General features: G+C 44.2%; 1 protein-coding gene across 1 annotated transcript in view; it reads right to left on the bottom strand.

The window, feature by feature from the left end:
* adgrb2 (adhesion G protein-coupled receptor B2) overlaps window positions 1-9543 on the bottom strand; it is a 208165-nt gene extending 198622 nt beyond the window's left edge. The window contains exon 1 of the mRNA XM_056297981.1: window positions 8643-9543. Within this exon, the coding sequence (XP_056153956.1) occupies window positions 8643-9534 (892 nt within the window). The 5' untranslated portion in view covers window positions 9535-9543. The remainder of the gene's footprint in view (window positions 1-8642) is intronic.
* Window positions 9544-21780: the final 12237 nt, after the last annotated feature.

Below are 21780 nucleotides of genomic sequence, written 5' to 3' on the forward strand. Positions count from 1 at the left end.
AGACACCTGCTGAGTGCAGCCGAAACCAAAGTACAGCAACTAAAGTGATGGATGCAATGGCAAAATGGATCGCCATCATGATTGTTTGAGGTTTTACTTTGCTATGGCCCTTCTGTTCACAAGTCAAAAAGGCTGAGATGATGTTATTCAATAAAGTCTATTTGACTGATTCCTCCGTCAATTTTTTATTTTCTTTATCACAACATCATCACGAATATATGTGGTCTTTTACCAAAAAAGAGTAGCAATAAATTAGAATATAATTTAGATTTGTGAGTAATCACAGCCTATCATGTGATTAACTTGATTAAAAAATTATTCAATTGATAGCCCTAAATTATAATTGGTGTCTATATACTTCTGAAATAATTTTGTATTTACCACGTATATATTGCAGATACAGTCTGTATTCCTTTCTACCATACTTCTCAATTTAAATGAACCGTCACTAAATAGATTTTTTTTTTGGACGTAGGAAGTTTTCAGTAACTGTCAGTAGGAAGCTGGCCAGCTTTGGGATTGCTTTTCAAATCCATCCAGAGCTCGACAAAGTGTATACACATCCATACCAATCTATACATTTCTGTTGCAAAACAGAAAACAGATGAAAAATGAAATGACAATAGGTGTGTGCGTGTGTGTGCGTGCGTGCGTGCGTGCGTGCGTGCGTGTGTGTGTGTGTTTGAGGCCTTTGCTGGAATATAAAGAGGTTCAGTGCTGAGACTAGGCTCATAGAGGCATAGCTCATGAGCCCGGAATACTAATCCTGTTGTCATAGCCACCCTGACCAGACAGCTCTTCACACACATAGAGTACAACCAAACGCGCGCACCCCCCCCCCCCACACACACACACACAAGCAAGCTGCATTTATCTCTGAAGCTTTCTCAACCAGTTTAGCCACAGCGCTCTGAGGGAAATCACAGGGTATTGTCCAGTTACACGCATTTAATCACTTTTTGCCATCAAAAGCAGTGAGAATGCATTTTGTGTGCTCTCTCTGTCTGTGTATGTGTGTGTGAGAGAGAGCCTTAGCATGTCTTCCACTTGCAGGGTGGGTGGGTATCTAAACACCTGTATAATGTTTATTTTCACTGCTGCACTGTGAAATTGAATATCTCTCCCCCTACCGATACTGGGAAAAAAATTAAAACACAAAACTCACAGAGTCCACGTACCCTCCCCTCTCTCTGCTCTAATTAATAGGAAGCTGATACTATTCCATGAGGATGGGAGCTGTGTGTGTGTGTGTGTGTGTGTGTGTGTGTGTGTGTGTGTGTGTCCAAGAGATGGAACGCTGGCTCTCACTCACCACTGGGGTGATCTGGTCCCTAGAGCTCTGGAGCAATCCCAGCCTATGTGACTAGCCCCCCCCCCTCTCTCTCTCACACACACACACACACACACACACACACACAGCATGCATGCACTTGCTAGCTCCATCCACAATCCCACCTATTCTTCAAAACCTCCATTTGTGCTAATGAGTATTCCCAGCGATGGCAGTGCAAGCAATGAGTACTCACACGTGTGCATCTGCATGTGCGTAACTGGGAATGGCTTTCTGTGACGATTACAATGACCTCTCCAGGGACACTTAAGTAAGGCACCGTGTGGGAGGACTTCCGGTGTCATGGCGGAGTAAAGACGCGAACTCAAGCGCTACTCACGTATTGCTAATTTAATAACTTACATCGTCAACTTATTCTAACCGAACACGCTTTCTTTTTTTTTAATAAGAGTTTGGTGCCAAGTTTGGCTAGCACTTAGTACTGCACGATGAGTGGTAAACCCAGTACGAGAGCCACAAACCCGAGCAAACACGGGGCTTCGGCTAACGACCACACGGCCAGCCAGAGGCAAAGCTACAGAAGCTAATGCTAGCCTGAACGCTGTCGATGCTAACCCTCAGCAACTTACCCGTGGCCACTTGAAGGGAATGCTCGACACTATGAGGGGCGGAATCCTTTCTGAGCTCCGAGGCACAGTCTCCTCTCACATAGTGAAAATCCAAGAAGTAATGCAGCGTGTGGATTGAACCCGAACCTTGGGAAGGGTGGAGCTGAAACGTATTTAGATGGAAACATCTGGAACAGCAGTGATACACTAGCTATGCTTTTCATTTGTCTACCTTCACAATCACAAGAGCTCGAGTGACATTGTCACCCCAGCTGGGTCTGTGTTCGTTTTCAATTGCTTTTAGCTCCAAGGGGGTGCCAAATTATCTTCTTTAGCTAGTTGTGCCACAAATCACTTATCTGTATGATGAGCGTGGTTCAAACAACGGTTGCAGATTGTCAAATTGCATTTAGCATTGCTTTACCTTGGTGTACTTGTCTTGCTTTACACAGCCCAGCTGAAATTGTAGAAATGTGCAAAGCAATTGACACTTGACTTCCACTTTCGGCAACAGGTAATAATTGAAAAACCAATTAATTAGATTAAGGGTGGTCATGGTTACTATGGCAGCATGATGGATGAGCAAACATGGAGAGGATGGTGTGATTTGCTCACGGTTGATGGAGAACCACGGTGTTAAGTGCGCAGCCTATAGAAAGACCCCTCTTCCACGAATGACGAGACATCACCGCCACTTCTCATATTAGGGAAGCGGACACTAACTTCGCCAGATAAAATCTGGGAGGAATTTTTCTATCAAGCAACAATCCCCCGAGCCGAGCCATCTGGGGGGGAGAGAAGACACCGGGGATGAAGTGACACGAGGGAGGGGAGGGGGGGGAGGATGCTCAGTCTCTGGATCCAGATCACAGCTCTGCTCCCTTAACCCCTTCCGCTCCATCACCGGAGGATGGGGACTGAGAGGATTCCACCATCCATCATTGTGACACATTCACCGCTACGCCAGCGACGCTGCGGACGATAAAACAGCTACACTGTGTGCGCGCAAACGCACGCGTCAGCCTAGACGTGCACACGCACACACACACACACACACACACACACATACACACACCACATGCTTGCACGCTGATGGCTTTTAAAGTAAGCGTGGAAGCATTTCGCAAGTCAATGTCTGATTGCTCTCATCATTTCCCTGAAGGATAACTCTCGGTGATTTGTCAGCGTGCATGTGTGTGTGTGTGTCTTTTGTGCATGAGACTCTGCAAAGCCTTGGGTTAAAGGGTTAGGCTGAGATAAGCCTCTTAGACATGTTGTGCTGTAGTAAAGAAAACCATATGTGTTTAACAAAAGAAAACAACAGCACAAAAAAAAGAAGAAAAGCGGGTGTCCAGGTAGCCTGGCAGTCTATTCTGTTGCCTAACACGGGGATTGCCGGTTCGAATCCCTGCGTTACCTCTGGCTTGGTCGGGCGTCCCTGCAGACACAATTGGCCGTGTCTGCAGGTGGGAAGCCGGATGTGGATATGTGTCCTAGGTGCTGCACTATCGCCTCCTCTGGTTAGTCGGGGCACCTGTTCGGGGGGGGGTGAATAGTGTGATCCTCCCACATGCTATGTCCCCCCCTGGCAAAACTCCTCACTGTCAGGTGAAAAGAAGAGGCTGGCGACTCCACATGTATCGGAGGAGGCATGTGGTAGTCTGCAGCCCTCCCCAGATCGGCAGAGGGGGGTGGAGCAGCGACCGGGACGGCTCTGAAGAGTGGGGTAATTGGCCAAGTACAATTGGGGAGAAAAAATCCAAAAGAAATAAAAAAACAAAACAAAAAGACAATTATTTGGCAATACCCAAATAATCACACAGTAATTACAGTGGTTACACACATACACACAGATAGAGAGAGAGAGAGAGAGAGAGAGAGAGAGAGAGAGAGAGAGAGAGAGAGAGAGAGAGAGAGAGAGAGAGAGAGAGAGAGAGAGAGAGAGAGAGAGAGAGTGTGTGTGTGTGTGCGTGCAGAAAGTCACAAAAAAAACTTTTGCAATATTAACAGCTCAATGTTTGCCCTGATGCTGACCTGTGTGCTCAATTCAATAACAGTTGGCCCATTCGTATCGGTTAGTTTCGTGTATCATCCTGCGTTTATTTCTAGTTGACCTGCAAATAGTAAATTAATCCCTAAAATGGAAAGGTAAGAGAAAATATGCACAGTGAAATTTGTTGCTCTGGTATTTTGGAAATTTATTCACCAGTTTTTGTTCTGCACCCCTATCCTACCCTATCCTACCCTATCCTACCCTATCCTATCCTATCCTATCCTATCCTATCCTATCCTATCCTATCCTATCCTATCCTATCCTCTCTCCCTCTCTCTCTCTCTCTCTCTCTCTCTCTCTCTCTCTCTCTCTCTCTCTCTCTCTCTCTCTCTCTCTCTCTCTCTCTCTCTCTCTCTCTCTCTCTCTCTCTCTCTCTCTCCCTCTCTTGCCCTCTTTCTCTCTGTCTCTCTCTCTCTCGCCTCCGTGCTCTAGTTTTATAAAAGCAAGACACTGACCTGGAGGTCTCTGGCATGAGCGAACATTGTGCTGGTCTCTCTTAGGTCGATTGTGCACTGATTTGTTTGCCTGTATTATTCATTGATGCCATCACCCGGCCCTACTGAGGACACAGGTGTGTGTGTGTAAACGTGTCTGTGTATGTGTAGCGTGTTTGTGTGCTTTTGTGTGTGTGTCGGGTGTGATGAGGTGAGAGATTGGCAGCTTGTTTAACGTGAAGGTGTTTTGCTCAAGAAAGGTGAAAAGAGCAGACTGCTGCCAGTAGACATGCAGCCGTAAATACTGACAAGCACACAATCACACCTGCACACACACACACAATCACACACACCTGCACATACGCGCACACACACTGATTCAAGCACACATGCACACAAAAAGGGCCTGTAAACATCCCTTTTGATACTTGGAAAAAGAGCAAATTCCTTTCATTTTCGCACAATGCAGCTATCATTGAACCTCAATGCCTCATTTACATGGAAATTGGATTTTTTTTTTTAAGATAAACTTTATTTTGCATGAACGGAAGGAGAATATTTCAAATTGAATCAGTTTTGTTAAGTAATCAGTGGACAAATTTGCTTGACAGAAGTTCCAACTGCCCAACTCACCAAAATGGTAAAAAAAAAAGACACATGCATGCTTCATTATGCCAAAAAAAAAAAGAAAAGAAAAAAGTGTTAAGTCCTTTCCACCTCTGACAGTGAATACAAACAAGTTTGTTTCCTCCTACCTACCTCTAAAGGCCGGCATGTGTTAGGGAAAGTGTCTTTATGCATGATCAATAATCCAGGCAACAAAATCAAAGAAGGTTGAATCAGTTCATCTGGATACAACGTTTATTGACAGATACATTTCATCACTCATCTAAGTGACATCTTGTCGCGAAGTGACATCTTGTCACTTAGATGAGTGATGAAATGTATCTGTCACCAAGCATTGTATCCAGATGAACCGATTCAACCTTCTTTGATGTCTTAGGCAAAGTGTAACTCAGTATTCATATTGTCACAGAATGCAGTGTACACACAGACAGTAACAACAAACACTGATGGCCTCAAAAAATCCTCCCGACACAAAGAAAACTACTCTTGTCATGATCCCAATGTGAAAAAAAGCAGAAAAAGATTAAATTAATAATAAACCCTCAAAAATAGATAATTTACCATCTGCAAGATGCTGCCAAAACTCATTAGTAGCTATTTGATATGATGCTCAGTTTGAAAAAGTGTGAGCTATGTTAAGTTATGAAATTTTGGTAAATTGGTATTCCCCAAATGGTAAGTATCAATTTACCATCTGAAATACATATCATGAGACAATACATATAAGATATGTAAGGTTTGTAAGTGTTACTACCTTGTTGGCCCTGGAATCAGGTTATCTGTTGTCATTGATTAGGTATTGGCATTCCCCCCCCCCATTGTTCAATCAATAACTTTGTTCAAGTGGGTGCTGCATGTGAGTTTTTTTTAAATTATTTCCCCCCTTTTTCTCCCCAATTGTACCCAGCCAATTACCCCACTCTTCTGAGCCGTATCTCTGCTCCACCCCCTCTGCCGATCCGGGGAGGGCTGCAGACTACCACATGCCTCCTCCCATACATGTGGAGTCGCCAGCCGCTTCTTTTCACCTGACAGTGAGGAGTTTTGCCAGGGGGATGTAGTGCGTGGGAGGATCACACTATTCCCCCCCAGTTCCCCTCCCCCAAACAGGTGCCCCGACCAACCAGATGAGGCGCTAGTGCAGCGACCAGGACACATACCCACATCCAGCTTCCCACCCGCAGACACGGCCAATTGTGTCTGCAAGGACGCCCAACCAAACCGGAAGTAACACGGGGATTCGATCCGGCGATCTCCTTGTTGGTAGGCAACGGAAGAGACTGTCACGCTACCCAGACGCCCAAAGAAAACTATTCTTGTCATGACCCCAATGTGAAAACACAGAAAAAGATCACACTAATAACAAACCTACAAAAATTGATAATTTACCATTTGCCAGACACTGCCAAAACTCATTAGAAGCTATTTGATATTATGCTTAGTCTGAAAAAATTTAAGCTATGACATTTTGTTAAATTGGTATTCTCCAAATTTTAAGTAACAATTTACCTTTTGAAATATATATAACAAGAAATTACATATACGTTAGGTTTGTAAGTGTTACTTCTTTGTCAGCCCTGGAATCTGGTTATCTGTTGTCATCGATTAGGTATCGGCATTTTTTTTTCTCCTGTTGTTTGATCAATAACTTTGTTCAAGTTGGTGCTGCAAGTTGGTGTTTCGTTCTCCCCCCCCCCTTTTTTTCTCTCCAATTGTATCCGGCCAATTACCCTACTCTTCCGAGCCATCTGCCAACCAGAGGAGGCGCTAGTGCAGCGACCAGGACACATTCCCACATCCGGCTTCCCACCCGCAGACACGGCCAATTGTGTCTGTGGAGATGCTCGACCAAGCTGGAGGTAACACAGGGATTCGAACCAGCGATCCCTGTGTTGGTAGGCAACGAAATAGACAGCTACGCTTCCTGGACACGTAATGTGGGTGTTTCAAATAGCAGGGGTCATGTTTGGAGATGAACAGTGTGGTCGGAAGAAAAAAAGAGACAGAGACAAAGAGAGAGGGAGAGCGAGTAGTAAAAGAGAAAGTAATTAAATTTTTGTCTTCAATAGGCTTTCGAGGGTTGGCTTTTGCAGCTTTTCAGCAGACAGTGAGGTGCAATAGATTAGAGTAGGACATTTGACCTGTTGTAGATTTTTTTCCCTTTACTCGCGTAAGGCTAAGGATGTGCCTGCAGTACCGACACGGTAACTTCCAGAAAGCATAGAAAACTTCCAGGCCCATGGCATCTGTTTAAGATCACAATGCCACCAGGGAACACTTTATAGAGCAACGTTAGCCGCTGGCTCTGACTCAGAGTATTGATGGATCAGATGGAGTCGAATGGCTTTCTGCCATTCCTCTCCATCTTACCCTCTCTCTTTCACCCTTCTGCCCCCCTTTCGTTCAATCTCCCCTTCTCTCTCTGTGAGTCCATGAGATGATAAAACCTGACTGTTGATTGAAAGTACGAACTGATAACCTTCCCTTCAGCAAGGTAAGGATTTCCCCAGGGCTGAGTTTTGTGTTTGTGTGTGTGTGTGTGTGTGTGTGTGTGTGTGTGTGTGTGTGTGTGTGTGTGTGTGTGTGTGTGTGTGTGTCTGCCCAAGGATGTTGAGGATAGGGCAGGTTCACAATAATCCGGTCAGGCAGATCACATAATTAAGAATAACGAGATTTTCATTAAAAGGTATCCCATCAATAAGCATAGTATGGGGCTGCCGAAGAGAAAACGACTCTCTACGTTCAATACTGTGTGTCAGTGTCAAGCTATCAGAGCTACCAGAACATTCTCTCCGAACTTCTCCTTTGACCTAAATATTGGCTTGATGTATTAATTTCAAGGTTGTAAATTTGGTGGGTGTAAACTTTGAACGGAGTGTAGTGAAGACGTCCAATTAGTGCTGAGGATGTTTTCAACCACTCATTTACCTTTAACCCATATTGGTAGAAAATCACAAACACACACACACACACACACCATGTATACTAAAGACACTGAAGCCACATCTCTTGCCCACAGACAGGGGTCGCTAAAATATAGATCAGATGGCTGCGTTTCCATTAACATCTACACATCTTTTGATGGGAGGCTTTAAAGGGGCCTCTTTGAACTTCTTTGTTTTTTTGTGTGTTTTATCCCCCCCCCCCCGTTATTTAATTAAAGACCACAATTATAAATTCCCTAACACCAAAGCTTTCGGGGCACGTGACCCCCCCGCTGAGCTCGTATCAAAGGCCAGGATAACGAGGGCGGCTTTCCTTAACGCCATCGCTTCAAAAACCCGCCTATGCAAAAAGACGAGTTCTTGTGTGGAGTGGGAAAAGAACTGCGTGGTAGTCTTGCTGGATTCCAGGGCACTTCAACACAACTGCCCACAGTATTTGTGACAAGGTGAATTGGGGGGTTTTATTGGTGGTTATCTGCTCTCGTACAATGATCTATTGGCCGCTTCTGCACAACCAACTATGTGTGCCTTGGGTGTTTGTCTCTTGTGCAATGCCGCTAAAAAGCTTAGGAGCCAGTGTCATCGATATGGTGTGTGTGCCGAACGGAGCCCATATATCAAAGGAGGGGGGGGGGAAGACAAAAGCAGCCGTGTAATGTTTTGTGACAGGGAGGTAAACCTTACCTTGCCTGACATCCCTGGGCGCTATAGCGATTGCATCGTTGGAATGCAGCTCGGTGACGCAGCAGTCGTCGGGGACCGCCGAGCCGTTGCTCAAACTGTGCGGCGTCGCCGGGAGCAGTGGAATAGGTGGTGCCATGATGTTGTGATTGGGACAGATGCAGCCCGTCTGCGTCATCCCACAGCCGTCGCCGTCGGAGACAACCCCCGAGTCGCCGTTTTGACTGGTGCGCAAGCACTCCTCGAACCATCGGCACAGCACGCCGCAGGTGAACTGGCTGGAGTTCTCGTTGTTGATGAGCAACACCTCCACCAGTCTCACTTCCAGCGTTTCCTTGTTGACCTGAGGCTCATCTGCAGACGGGTGTCTGGTGAGACACAGCTGGACAAAGTTCTTGTCAAACTGCAGGAAGGAGTAGGGACTGCCGGAATTTGATTGGCTGCCACAGAGGTCAATGACTTCCTGGTCTCGCAGGGCGGCCGTCTGTAAATGCATCGGACAGCTCTGATTGGCCAGGTGGTGGTCGAGGGAGAGGAGCATGGGGGAGTGTGTTTGGCAGATGGAGGGGTGGCGAGTGAATCGGAGGTAGAGGGAGTACTTGGTGGGGTCGGGGTTCTCCAGGGACCAGGAGCAGCCTGGCGCCCTGGAGGGAAAAAGCTCCCTTAGGGAGAAAGATCCATACAGCACCCCAGCAACCAGGCTGGAGCATGGTGAGGAGATGGGCGAGAGGGTCCCCTCTGCCCCGGCTCTGGGGACGCCACCAGCAGCCCCATGGGCAGCCGCGGCCAGGGCAGAGAGAGGAGCTAGAGCGAGGACAGACACAGTAGCCAGGGCCCCGGCCACAGCCAGGAAGGAGGACAGCACAGACAGACACACCCCACCAGCAGTGTTCATCCTATGACATTCGTCCTGCGGGGAGAGACAGAGAGAGAGAGAGAGAGAGAGAGAGAGAGAGAGAGAGAGAGAGAGAGAGAGAGAGAGAGAGAGAGAGAGAGAGGAAAAAGGATGGAGGGGTACATATTAATAGACATAGTGCACTATAGGGAATATGCTCAACATCAAAGACAACTACACAAATCCCAAACAAATTCAAAAAATGTGAAACAGGAAACCGGTCAAAAGGGGTGCTGAATTCTCAACTGCATCGACGATATTCTTCAACGCATCATCGTTTGAAAGAGAAAAAAAATGTCCTTAATGTGTCTTGTTACTGTGTAAACCTGGTTGCTCCACTTCAGATTCACATCTTAACAAGTTTTATGTCCACCGTTCTCCCTATGAAGGTCGCTCACATAAACACATACACACACATCCCTGCTGGGCAGGATTAAGGGGGTGGGGGGGTGGTGATGACTTGGCTGTTGAGACATGCACCGTTGGGGCCTTCTGTACCCTATCCAGCTGATACGAATACACGGACACACGCATGCACACACGTGCTTGCTCGTGCACGCACGCACACACGTGCACAAATGCGCGGACACGCTCGCGCTCCCAAACACAAGCTCCCGCTGAGCAGCTCCCCTAAGGCTATGGAAAACCATTACCATCACCGACACAGTAAGGGTCTGCCAACAGCCGAATTTCCCCTCATACACAAACACACACACACACACACACACACACACACACACACACACTGCTGACACAAACATAGGCATATTCAGTATTTTGCATAGGACATCAACACTAAATCAAATTTTAATCCACGCTGTCTGGCTGTTCTCTCGCCCGAGATTCACGAGTGTCTGCGAAGAAACAGAAATAGAAAAAAGGATTTTCGAGAGACAAAACATTTGCACCACTCGACCAGTGGGTCCCCTTTAAAAGTGTAGCCCACTTGGCCGCTCTCGTCTGTGCTTGCAAAACAACTGAGCATTTATCACGGAGAGGGAGCAGACACTCCTTCAAAACATAACAAAGACACTGGAACAGGATCAAAAGGATGCAGCCCTCCCTCTCCACTTCTTTCTCTTCTGCTATCAGTCTGATGGTTGGTTGAGAAAACGCGGTGTCATAATGCCTCCGCCTGGGGAATGATGACAGATGGGCAGGAAAGGTGCACACTGCTCATCCTCTCCGTCCACCAGTAAGTTCAATCACGGGTCTTCACAGAGTTACTATCTGTTGGCTCTGCACTGACCACACGTGTGAAAACGGATGCCGAGACACATACGGACATACTGCACAATCAAAACACACATTTACAAGCACAAACACACACTCATAGAAAAGAAGCACAGGGGCATCTGGGTAGTGTTGCAGACTATTTCGTTGCCTACCAACACAGGGATCGCCAGTTCGAATCCCCGTGTTACTTCCGGCTTGGTCGGGTGTCCCTACAGACACAATTGGCCAGATGTAAGTATATGTCCTGGTCACTTTACTAGTGCCTCCTCTGGTTGGTTGGGGCACCTGTTTGGGGGGAACTGGGAGGGAATAGCGTGATCCTCCCACGCGCTACGTCCCCCTGGTGAAACTCCTCACTGTCAGGTGAAAAGAAGCGGCTGGTGACTCCACATGTATCGGAGGAGGCATGTGGTAGTCTGCAGCCCTCCCCGGATCAGCAGAGAGGGTGGGGCAGCGTCCGGGATGGCTTGGAAGAGTGGGGTAATTGGATGGGTACAATTGGGGAGAAAACGGGGGGGAAACCCAAAAAAACAAGAACCAAAGAGGAGCATAGGCCTGATATGGTACCGGCATCCACAGAGGCCTGGTGGTAGCAGATGGTGTCTCTTCCCAGGTAGTGACTTATTCCCTTACGGACTGTGGAGCTGCAATGAGAAGCTACTCAGTAGTGGCCAAAGCTCGTGCAATAATCCCCTGACAGAGTCAATTTTACACAGCTCAGGAGCTGATGAAATCAGATATCGAGATGATTGGTGGGAAACGGTACGTTCACTGTCACAGATTCTATTTGAAAATGGGGCTCCTCGTATTTCAACATTTCACCTAAATTAAGTCAAAAGCCGTGTGCTTATATAGAGCATATTGAAACTGACTGGAGGCATACCATATAATTTGGAGGCGTGCGCGCACGCACGCACACACACACACACACACACACACTCGGGCACACCTAGCTAAGACTTACAGCCAGCATTAGCCGTCACAGCACTATGTAATAACAGTAGGTAAATTCAGATTATTACATTTATCATGGACTGGTTATACCCTTTACCTAATCTAAGCTACTACTTAACATTAATTTATTCATTCATCCATTATCCAAAACGTTTATCCTCACTCAGGTTCGCAGGGGATTCTGGAGCCTATCCCAGCAGTCATTGGGCGGCAGGCGGGGAGACACCCTGGACAGGCCGCCAATCCATCACAGGCTTGACACATACACATACACATACACATTCACACCTAGGGACAATTTAGGATGGCCGAGTCACCTGACCTACATGTCTTTGGACTGTGGGAGGAAACCAGAGCACCCGGAGGAAACCCACGCAGACACGGGCAGAACATGCAAACTCCACACAGAGGACGACCCGGGACGACCCCAGAGGTTGGACTACCCCAGGGGCTCGAACCCAGGACACCCTGCCACCCCACTACTTAACATAATCAGTTAATTAAGCACCTAGTATATAAAAAAATAATAATCATAATTGCACATTTTTACAAATTGTTTATTTATTTATTCATTTATTTATCTTTACAACATAACTTCTGCCATTTCAAGGAATGAAGCTGAAGCTTGGGGCCCTCTGCTGGGGCTGTGCAACCGCGTGCGATCACTGAAATTTCCGGACGGGCAGTGCAAGTGTCTTGTATGACCGAATTCTCATCCATCATTTGTCATCGTGTGGGAAAACGTCTGTTTCCACCGTACACTGCTTACGCGAGAACGGGTTGCAGCACATCCAGTGTTCAGATCTGATTTATTAATTTCTGGGGGGGGTTTTTCTTCCTTACTACAGCACTTTACTCCCCCTTACTTAACCCAAGGGAGTTATTTCCAGCCTGGAGGTGGAAGCATTCAGACCAGCATCCATATTTGAGTAGGTTACCCTGCTCAAGGCCCTGGTTTAGGCATATGATGACATCACGATCCGTGCTGGATAAGGCATGCAAAGATGTTATCAATACTGCCTTGCAAATAAAGACATCAGCTGTTACATGGACGAAAATCTGAGGCCAGATGCAGCAGAGAGGCGGAGCGCTGCGTAACCACTGAAATGCACGTCTTCTATGATTTCCAGCCATTTAAACTTCAATAATCAAAATATTGAATGCGCTGGCGTTTGACATCTTGCATGAAATCCAAAAGCTTTGAGGAGGATGCAGAACACAGAGTGTACTCTTAGAGGTTGCCATGAAGTTCCTCTACTCAACATCTCTATTTGCACAGATTATTCTGTTTTGGAGACATTCGTCTTGCTTTTTTTTTGTGGGTCTTTCTCGCATCCTAGAGGACTCCACTGAATTGAGCAATGGCGTTTATGGATGTTAAACAACACCCACCCCTTCTAATCATGTTAAGAATTAATCTCGAGGTTTGTGTGTGTGTGTGCACACTATTTCCCTGTTTATATGAGCATACATGTGCCAATATTTTCTTTTGTGCACATGCGCACACACGCACACACACACACACACACACACACACACACACACACACACACACACACACACACACGCACACACACACACACACACACACACACACACACACACACACACACACAACACGCTTCTCCCCTGTGCAGATCTGTACACTCCATTCTCCTCAGGAAGCAGACTAATCAAAACTTAGCATTGCTCAGCATGGCGTCTCATCCAAGTCTCCTCAAAATCCCTTCTCTGCCTGGTACGTAGTCCACCAGGCCTAGGTAAGAAGCTGAAAGCCAGGCTTGCTTACGCAGCGTATCAAGAGACAGCAGCATAAATAGTAGGACGGTAAGAGGCTCTTGAGTGTATATAAGGATGCTGCTAATGACAGCTTCCCATTCACGCAACGCCAAGTGACAAACTGACAGGGGAGAAAGAGAATGGGACAGATAAAGAGAGAGGTAGAGAATAGGAGAAAGAGAGAGAGGGAGGTGGAACGGTGTATTATAATCATTGCAGTCAAACAAGGAAGATAAAAATATCACACTCCATGTGATTCAACATGAATAACCAGCAATCGCTCCAGTGTTATTTTAGCTGATGCTTTTAACCACATTTACCTGAAAAGGGAACAAACGTGTAGGTGTTAAGTGTCATGCTATGAATGGACACTTTAAATGGTCTGTTGCAGGAATCAAACCTGTGACCTTTCATTCTCGATTCTTTATTAAACTTGTTATTATAGGATATTATACTGCCACCCAAATGACTGCTGGGATATCTCCAGCATCCCCACGACCCCGTAGGGTTAAGCGGCTTGGATAAAGGATGGATGGATGGATACTGATACAAAAAAAAAGCAGTTTATTTCAAATTTAGTTGACACTATTGGGTACTAGTGCTCTTTCTGCTTATGAAGCTTATTAGAAGGTACATCATTTATGAAGGTTTTTTTTGCCCACACTGTGCTATGTAAAGCTTGTAAAGTCATTTGAGTTTTATATTGCCTTTTTTTGTCTCCTGTAATATCAAATCTGCATTGCTGCAATTTTTTTTGAGTGTGCTGTGCAATTTAATTTCCCTACAGGGATTAATAAAGTTTATCCCATTTCATTTTACTCAGCCAGGTAACAGGACTATACTGTGGTGGCCCTGAAGTGCAAATCACAACGACAAATAGGAAATCACAACAGAAAAATCACTAAACACAACAGCAAATCACTAAATACGACAAACAGGGAACCACAATAACAAATAGGATATCACAGCGGCAAACCACAAATCACAACAACAAATTGGAATTCCGAAACTTCCAGGAAGACGCCCAAACAGTGCACCAGCCAATTGAAGAGAGGAGGACAACAGCTGCCTAAGCATAGACCAGTGGTGTTTCTGTATGTGGTGGGAGTGTCAGAATAGTTGAGATGCGTATTTTCCAAATACTGCGTCTCAGTTGCTTTCAAACCCCAAAACACGCTGCACCAGAAGTTGGTCCAACCCGAGGATCGGGTCCCCCGGCACAAACAGAGCACTATAGTGTATGCTGTTAAGCGCCAGGAGGATTGCAGTGACTTGTACATCGGGGAAACCAAACAGACCGTGGCCAGGAGGATGGCACAACACAGGCGAGGTAAGGACTCCGCAGTCTACACCCACCTACAGGCCAGTGGCCACTCTTTCAAGGATGAGGATGTGCACATCCTTGATAGGGAGGAACGCTGGTTTGAACGGGGAGTCAAAGAGACCATCTATGTTGAGCGGGAACGACCATCCCTGAACTGGGGAGGGGGGGGGGGCTAAGAGTACATCTGTCACCATCTTACAATGCTATGATTGCAAACATTCCCAAATCCTCTGTGAATAGTACACATGGCCATTGAAACTCTAGTTAATGGTCACAGCAATTTGTATAAGAAAACGATCACTGGTTTTGGTTGTTGTGTCACTGTATTGTTTATAAGGGTGGGGGTACCTGCAGTCAGTTGAGACTGAAGAGGTCACTTAGATGAGTGATGAAACATTTCTCTCAATAAATGTGTCCAGATGAACTGATTCAACTTTCTGTGACTTTCTGACCTGGATTATTGAGCGTAGATAAAAAAAAAAAAAGAAAAAAAGAAAAGATGCAAGGGGTAGGGATTCAAATCTTTACCTTGGGAAAAGGGACACCACTCGTTACGTCATCATCATCATCGTTATGTCTGCTGCTCAGAACTTCACTAGTTGCCTTGTTTGCTTAGGACATGGTTATAACATTATAGTACTATCCATTTTATATTAAAGCCTGTTGCTACCATTATCAAATATCAAATCTGACCAAATTTACAGGACAGAACAAGACAGATTAATCTATTGACAGTAGCCAGGAGTCATGTTTATATGTTGGCTATTTAAGTGTAGTTCTGCACGAAAACAGACACCATTAAAAATTACACAACTGACCGAATGACACTTAATGACAATAGTCATAAACATTTATAGACTCCTTCATATTCAGGACAGGTGTCATGTAGGGTTGCCAACCCTTCCTTAAAATAAGGAATCGTTCCTTATTTGGAAGCTAAAAGACATGTTTCTTATTGAACTGATAAGGAATGCATTTTGTTCCTTATTTCTGACATTTTTGAAAATCAATCGGCTCAGTTCGATTTTTATTCTAATGAAACCATGCAGCTCGACTGCTGCTGCCGTCTCTCTGCCTGCCTGGAAGGTGCAGTGCTTTTCATTGACCAATGAGAAACATCAGTGTTGCCACTACAAGAACCCTGTTCTCACTGACCAATGAAAAGCGCTTTCAGTGTCGCTATGAATCTACGACACTCCTAGCTGCGACTCCGCGAGTTTTGAAAACCATGGCTGACACGGATAGGTGGTGGGCCGAGGGGCTATTTCGCGATTTTGAACTATCCCCATCGAGGGATTACGAGATATTCTATGTGTAGATTCTAGACATTTGTATGTGTGAGAAATAAATTGTTGGCACTTCCAGTAACCGTGCATTTTTCTGCAATCAATAACTTTATCATTCTTAATTTCTCAGGAGACTTGGACAGGCAACTACAAATTGGGTCCGTTCTACATGACATATCTGAAACATCAGCCAATAGAACCCTTCCAAATTTGTAAACACGATGACGTTTTTTGTGGGTGGCGCTTCGGCTGGAAGCAGAACAATCCACTGACTGAACACGGTAGTCAACACAGCTGGCTAGTTTTGTTTGTTCGGCCACACAATGGCTGAAGAAAATGCAAGTTTATCTGAATATGTACGGTCACTCATTGTCCAGTACCGCGAGTTATTCTTGAAAAGTTAACATTAACCAATGGGACCAGATTGGCAGACCCTACATGCTCACTCAATGGATGGACGATCTGACAGGTTTACCTGCTGTTGAATGGCCAGACACCTAGCTAGCTAGCACTACGTCTACCTGATAGTGTGAAGAGAAACCGAGCGCGTATCTTTAGATGCCTATAACTATGTCCTGAATGGTCGTGTAGGCCTACAATACTTGAAATACTTCTTGATGAGTTTTGTGTCATGCGATCTGAAGTTCTGCTAGCCAGCAGCAAGGCCACAAGACAACCATGTACCAGCTACGTCTTCACGGTGAACTGCACTTGCATGGCTGTGTAAATAACCTAGCTTCATCTCATATTTTAAGGCCTTTGTCAACCATTAAACTAACTACATAAGTGTTCTATTATCTAGGCCTGTGTGCGTGTAGGCTAATGAAACAGAAAAACGTGTAACAATCATTACACTTAACCACAAATGTTATATGTTAGCTAGCTGTGTTGTTATGTCATCTCATCTGTGTCATGAGATTAGCAACATGTTACCACTCAATCAGGCTATGCATATGTAAATATCTCTTGACCTAGTATTAGATAGGCCTAAAAGGCAAAACAATGGCTGGGCAAGGAAACCCTCTGCTGAGGTATAATTTATGGCCCTCAAGCTGTAAAGAGAGAGAGAGATAAAATATCACATTCCAAGATCTCTTAGGTAAACATTACTGAGGATTAAACTGTCTATATGTTGCACAAGTTAAACATTTGTCCCAAATGTGAATTTCTACCACAAGTGGATGGTAGTTCTCCAGGTAGCTGACCTTCCAAACATCCTGGCTGTGGTGTCCTTTGTCCTCAGCTTCCCGTCCTCTACTGGGTATGTGGAGAAGATTTTCTCTTCAATGAAAAATAAATGGATTGATGTGCGAAACAAGTGTTCTGTTGCACTAATGAAGAGTGAGCTGATCGTCACTCTGAATTATGAAATGTCTTGCTCAGAGTTTTACACTGCAGCTCTGGAAGATAAATGACTGCTTGCTGCTGCAAGAGATCAAAAAAGGTAAATGGAAAAAATAGCCCTTCACCACACTCAGAACTGACACCGTGTTTGGAGGAAATACTGTGATTTGAGCTAACAATGTCAAATGGAGCTTGTTTGTGAAATACAGACATTTTCAGTGATTAATTGCTCCTTTGTTCAGAAGATGTCTTGATAAGATCTGTACAGTATAAAGTACTGTTGGTAGTCTACACAAGTGAATTCTATATAACTTAGTAGTGTTTTTTGATATAACTGGTATGAAGTGTAGTCATGCATGGCCTTTGAGGCACAAAAATGTGCTTTTGTTTACAGTAGTCTATTCAACCTTTGTGAAATCTAAAATGTTTTTTTGCACTTATGATTTTTATTCCAAAGAATATGTGAAATTGTAGTTTCTCACTACTGAAAACCATGTTATGTTAAAAGAATGTCCGTTAGTAAGATTTGTTTTATTCTATTTGTATTATAAATGATGACAAAATATTGTTTTGCACTTTTAAAATTAAGTTGTTTGCACTACTGAATTACATGTTAAATGTTAAAGTGTTATTTTGCACTAACTAAATAAAATTCTTGAATGATAATCTATTACATGTATTTCTATTGCGCAAAAATACGAAACGGATCAAATTCAGGCTTGAGTATTATAAAAGTAAATAATACATTACATATATATATATATATATATATATATATATATATATATATATATATATATATATATATATATATATATATATATATATACACATATATAAACCGCTTATCCTGCTCTCAGGGTCTCGGGGATGCTGGAGCCGATCCCAACAGTCATTGGGCGGAGGGCGGGGAGACACCCTGAACAAGCTGCCAGGCCATCACACACACACACACACACACACACACACACATTTTATATATACACTCACCGGCCACTTTATTAGGCACACCTGTCCAACTGCTTGTTAACGCAAATTTCTAATCAGCCAATCACATGGCAGCAACTCAATGCATTTAGGCATGTAGACATGGTCAAGACGATCTGCTGCAGTTCAAACCGAGCATCAGAATGGGGAAGAAAGGTGATTTAAGTGACTTTGAACGTGGCATGGTTGTTGGTGCCAGACGGGCTGGTCTGAGTATTTCAGAAACAGCTGATCTACTGGGATTTTCACGCACAACCATCTCTAGGGTTTACAGAGAATGGCCCGAAAACGAGAAAATATCCAGTGAGCGGCAGTTCTGTGGGCGAAAATGCCTTGTTGATGCCAGAGGTCAGAGGAGAATGGCCAGACTGGTTCGAGCTGATAGAAAGGCAACAGTAACTCAAATAACCACTCATTACAACCGAGGTATGCAGAAGAGCATCTCTGAACGCACAACACATCGAACCTTGAGGCAGATGGGCTACAGCAGCAGAAGACCACACCGGGTGCTACTCCTGACAGCTAAGAACAGGAAAATGAGGCTACAATTCGCACAGGCTCACCAATATTGGACAATAGAAGATTGGAAAAACGTTGCCTGGTCTGATGAGTCTCGATTTCTGCTGCCACATTCGGATGGTAGGGTCAGAATTTGGCATCAACAACATGAAAGCATGGATCCATCCTGCCTTGTATCAACCGTTCTGGCTGCTGGTGGTGGTGTAATGGTGTGGGGGATATTTTCTTGGCACACTTTGGGCCCCTTAGTACCAATTGAGCATCGTGTCAACACCACAGCCTACCTGAGTATTGTTGCTGACCATGTCCATCCCTTTATGACCACAGTGTTCCCATCTTCTGATGGCTACTTCCAGCAGGATAACGCGCTATGTCATAAAGCTCGAATCAGCTCAGACTGGTTTCTTGAACATGACAATGAGTTCACTGTACTCAAATGGCCTCCACAGTCACCAGATCTCAATCCAATAGAGCACCTTTGGGATGTGGTGGACCGGGAGATTCGCATCATGGATGTGCAGCCGACAAATCTGCAGCAACTGCGTGATGCTATCATGTCAATATGGACCAAACTCTCTGAGGAATGTTTCCAGTACCTTGTTGAATCTATGCCACGAGGCAGTTCTGAAGGCAAAAGGGGGTCCAACCCGGTACTAGCAAGGTGTACCTAATAAAGTGGTCAGTGAGTGTATATATATATGTATATATATACACTACCGTTCAAAAGTTTGGGATCACCCAAACAATTTTGTGTTTTCCATGAAAAGTCACACTTATTCACCACCATATGTTGTGAAATGAATAGAAAATAGAGTCAAGACATTGACAAGGTTAGAAATAATGATTTGTATTTGAAATAAGATTTTTTTTACATCAAACTTTGCTTTCGTCAAAGAATCCTCCATTTGCAGCAATTACAGCATTGCGGACCTTTGGCATTCTAGCTGTTAATTTGTTGAGGTAATCTGGAGAAATTGCACCCCACGCTTCCAGAAGCAGCTCCCACAAGTTGGATTGGTTGGATGGGCACTTCTTTGAGCAGATTGAGTTTCTGGAGCATCACATTTGTGGGGTCAATTAAACGCTCAAAATGGCCAGAAAAAGAGAACTTTCATCTGAAACTCGACAGTCTATTCTTGTTCTTAGAAATGAAGGCTATTCCATGCGAGAAATTGCTAAGAAATTGAAGATTTCCTACACCGGTGTGTACTACTCCCTTCAGAGGACAGCACAAACAGGCTCTAACCAGAGTAGAAAAAGAAGTGGGATGCCGCGTTGCACAACTGAGCAAGAAGATAAGTACATTAGAGTCTCTAGTTTGAGAAACAGACGCCTCACAGGTCCCCAACTGGCATCTTCATTAAATAGTACCTGTTAGAGCCTGTTTGTGCTGTCCTCTGAAGGGAGTAGTACACACCGGTGTAGGAAATCTTCAATTTCTTAGCAATTTCTCGCATGGAATAGCCTTCATTTCTAAGAACAAGAATAGACTGTCGAGTTTCAGATGAAAGTTCTCTTTTTCTGGCCATTTTGAGCGTTTAATTGACCCCACAAATGTGATGCTCCAGAAACTCAATCTGCTCAAAGAAGTGCCCATCCAACCAATCCAACTTGTGGGAGCTGCTTCTGGAAGCGTGGGGTGCAATTTCTCCAGATTACCTCAACAAATTAACAGCTAGAATGCCAAAGGTCTGCAATGCTGTAATTGCTGCAAATGGAGGATTCTTTGACGAAAGCAAAGTTTGATGTAAAAAAAATCTTATTTCAAATACAAATCATTATTTCTAACCTTGTCAATGTCTTGACTCTATTTTCTATTCATTTCACAACATATGGTGGTGAATAAGTGTGACTTTTCATGGAAAACACAAAATTGTTTGGGTGATCCCAAACTTTTGAACGGTAGTGTATATATATATATATATATATATATATATATATATATATATATACATATATATATATATATATATATATATATATATATATATATATATATATATATGAATCGGCCATACTTAATTGTCCCTCGTTCCTTATTTCAATTTCAAGGAGTTGGCAACCCTAGGTGTCATGTCATAGTTATGATGGTGTCATGTCAGTCTTACACACTTTCTTTAAATAGTGTCATGCACTGATATCAGATAAGCGGAGAAGTGCAAAAAAAAAATCGCGGCCCGATCATTTTTCAAGCTTCATAAATGGGACTGTCATCGTTTACACAAAGTTCTATTGACATAGAGTATAGCGAGTTTTCTAAAATGCTTGTTATAACAATCCAATTACATGTTCATTTGCACATCACACGAAGATATTTAAACAGATTTTAAACATTTTGCATTATTATTCGTGAAGATACACACATTTACGGGCTTGTTTCCACGCACCGGTAGCCATGTTCCCCTGCCTCAGTTCGCAAAGCATTCTGGTAACTTTCTTCAACCACACGGCTCATCTCAACTAGTTGGGAATAGTTCTTTCTTCTATACAACCCTTCATCTTTTAAACGTGTCTTCGGATTGTGCATACGCATGATGACGTTGTGAAAAGTTGACAGTATATCAAGTACTGCCTCAAACGTATGCCTGCATCTAGATAATCTCCGATAATCGTAAACGCTGAATTGTCGGTAGCGCTCAGCATGTAAACCTTGCATTATTTCGGCGGTCCCCCCAGATGCTAATCCAAATTTTAACCACATCAAACCCACGTCAAAGATTAGCCGTCTACAAAAGAATGCCTAATCGTAGCCATTTCTATTTTTGTGCCTAAATTAACTGCATCGATCTGACTGTCGTATCCTGTCTGAATTAACGT

The sequence above is a fragment of the Lampris incognitus genome, chromosome 18 (assembly GCF_029633865.1).
Source record: "Lampris incognitus isolate fLamInc1 chromosome 18, fLamInc1.hap2, whole genome shotgun sequence".
Taxonomy (NCBI): domain Eukaryota; kingdom Metazoa; phylum Chordata; class Actinopteri; order Lampriformes; family Lampridae; genus Lampris; species Lampris incognitus.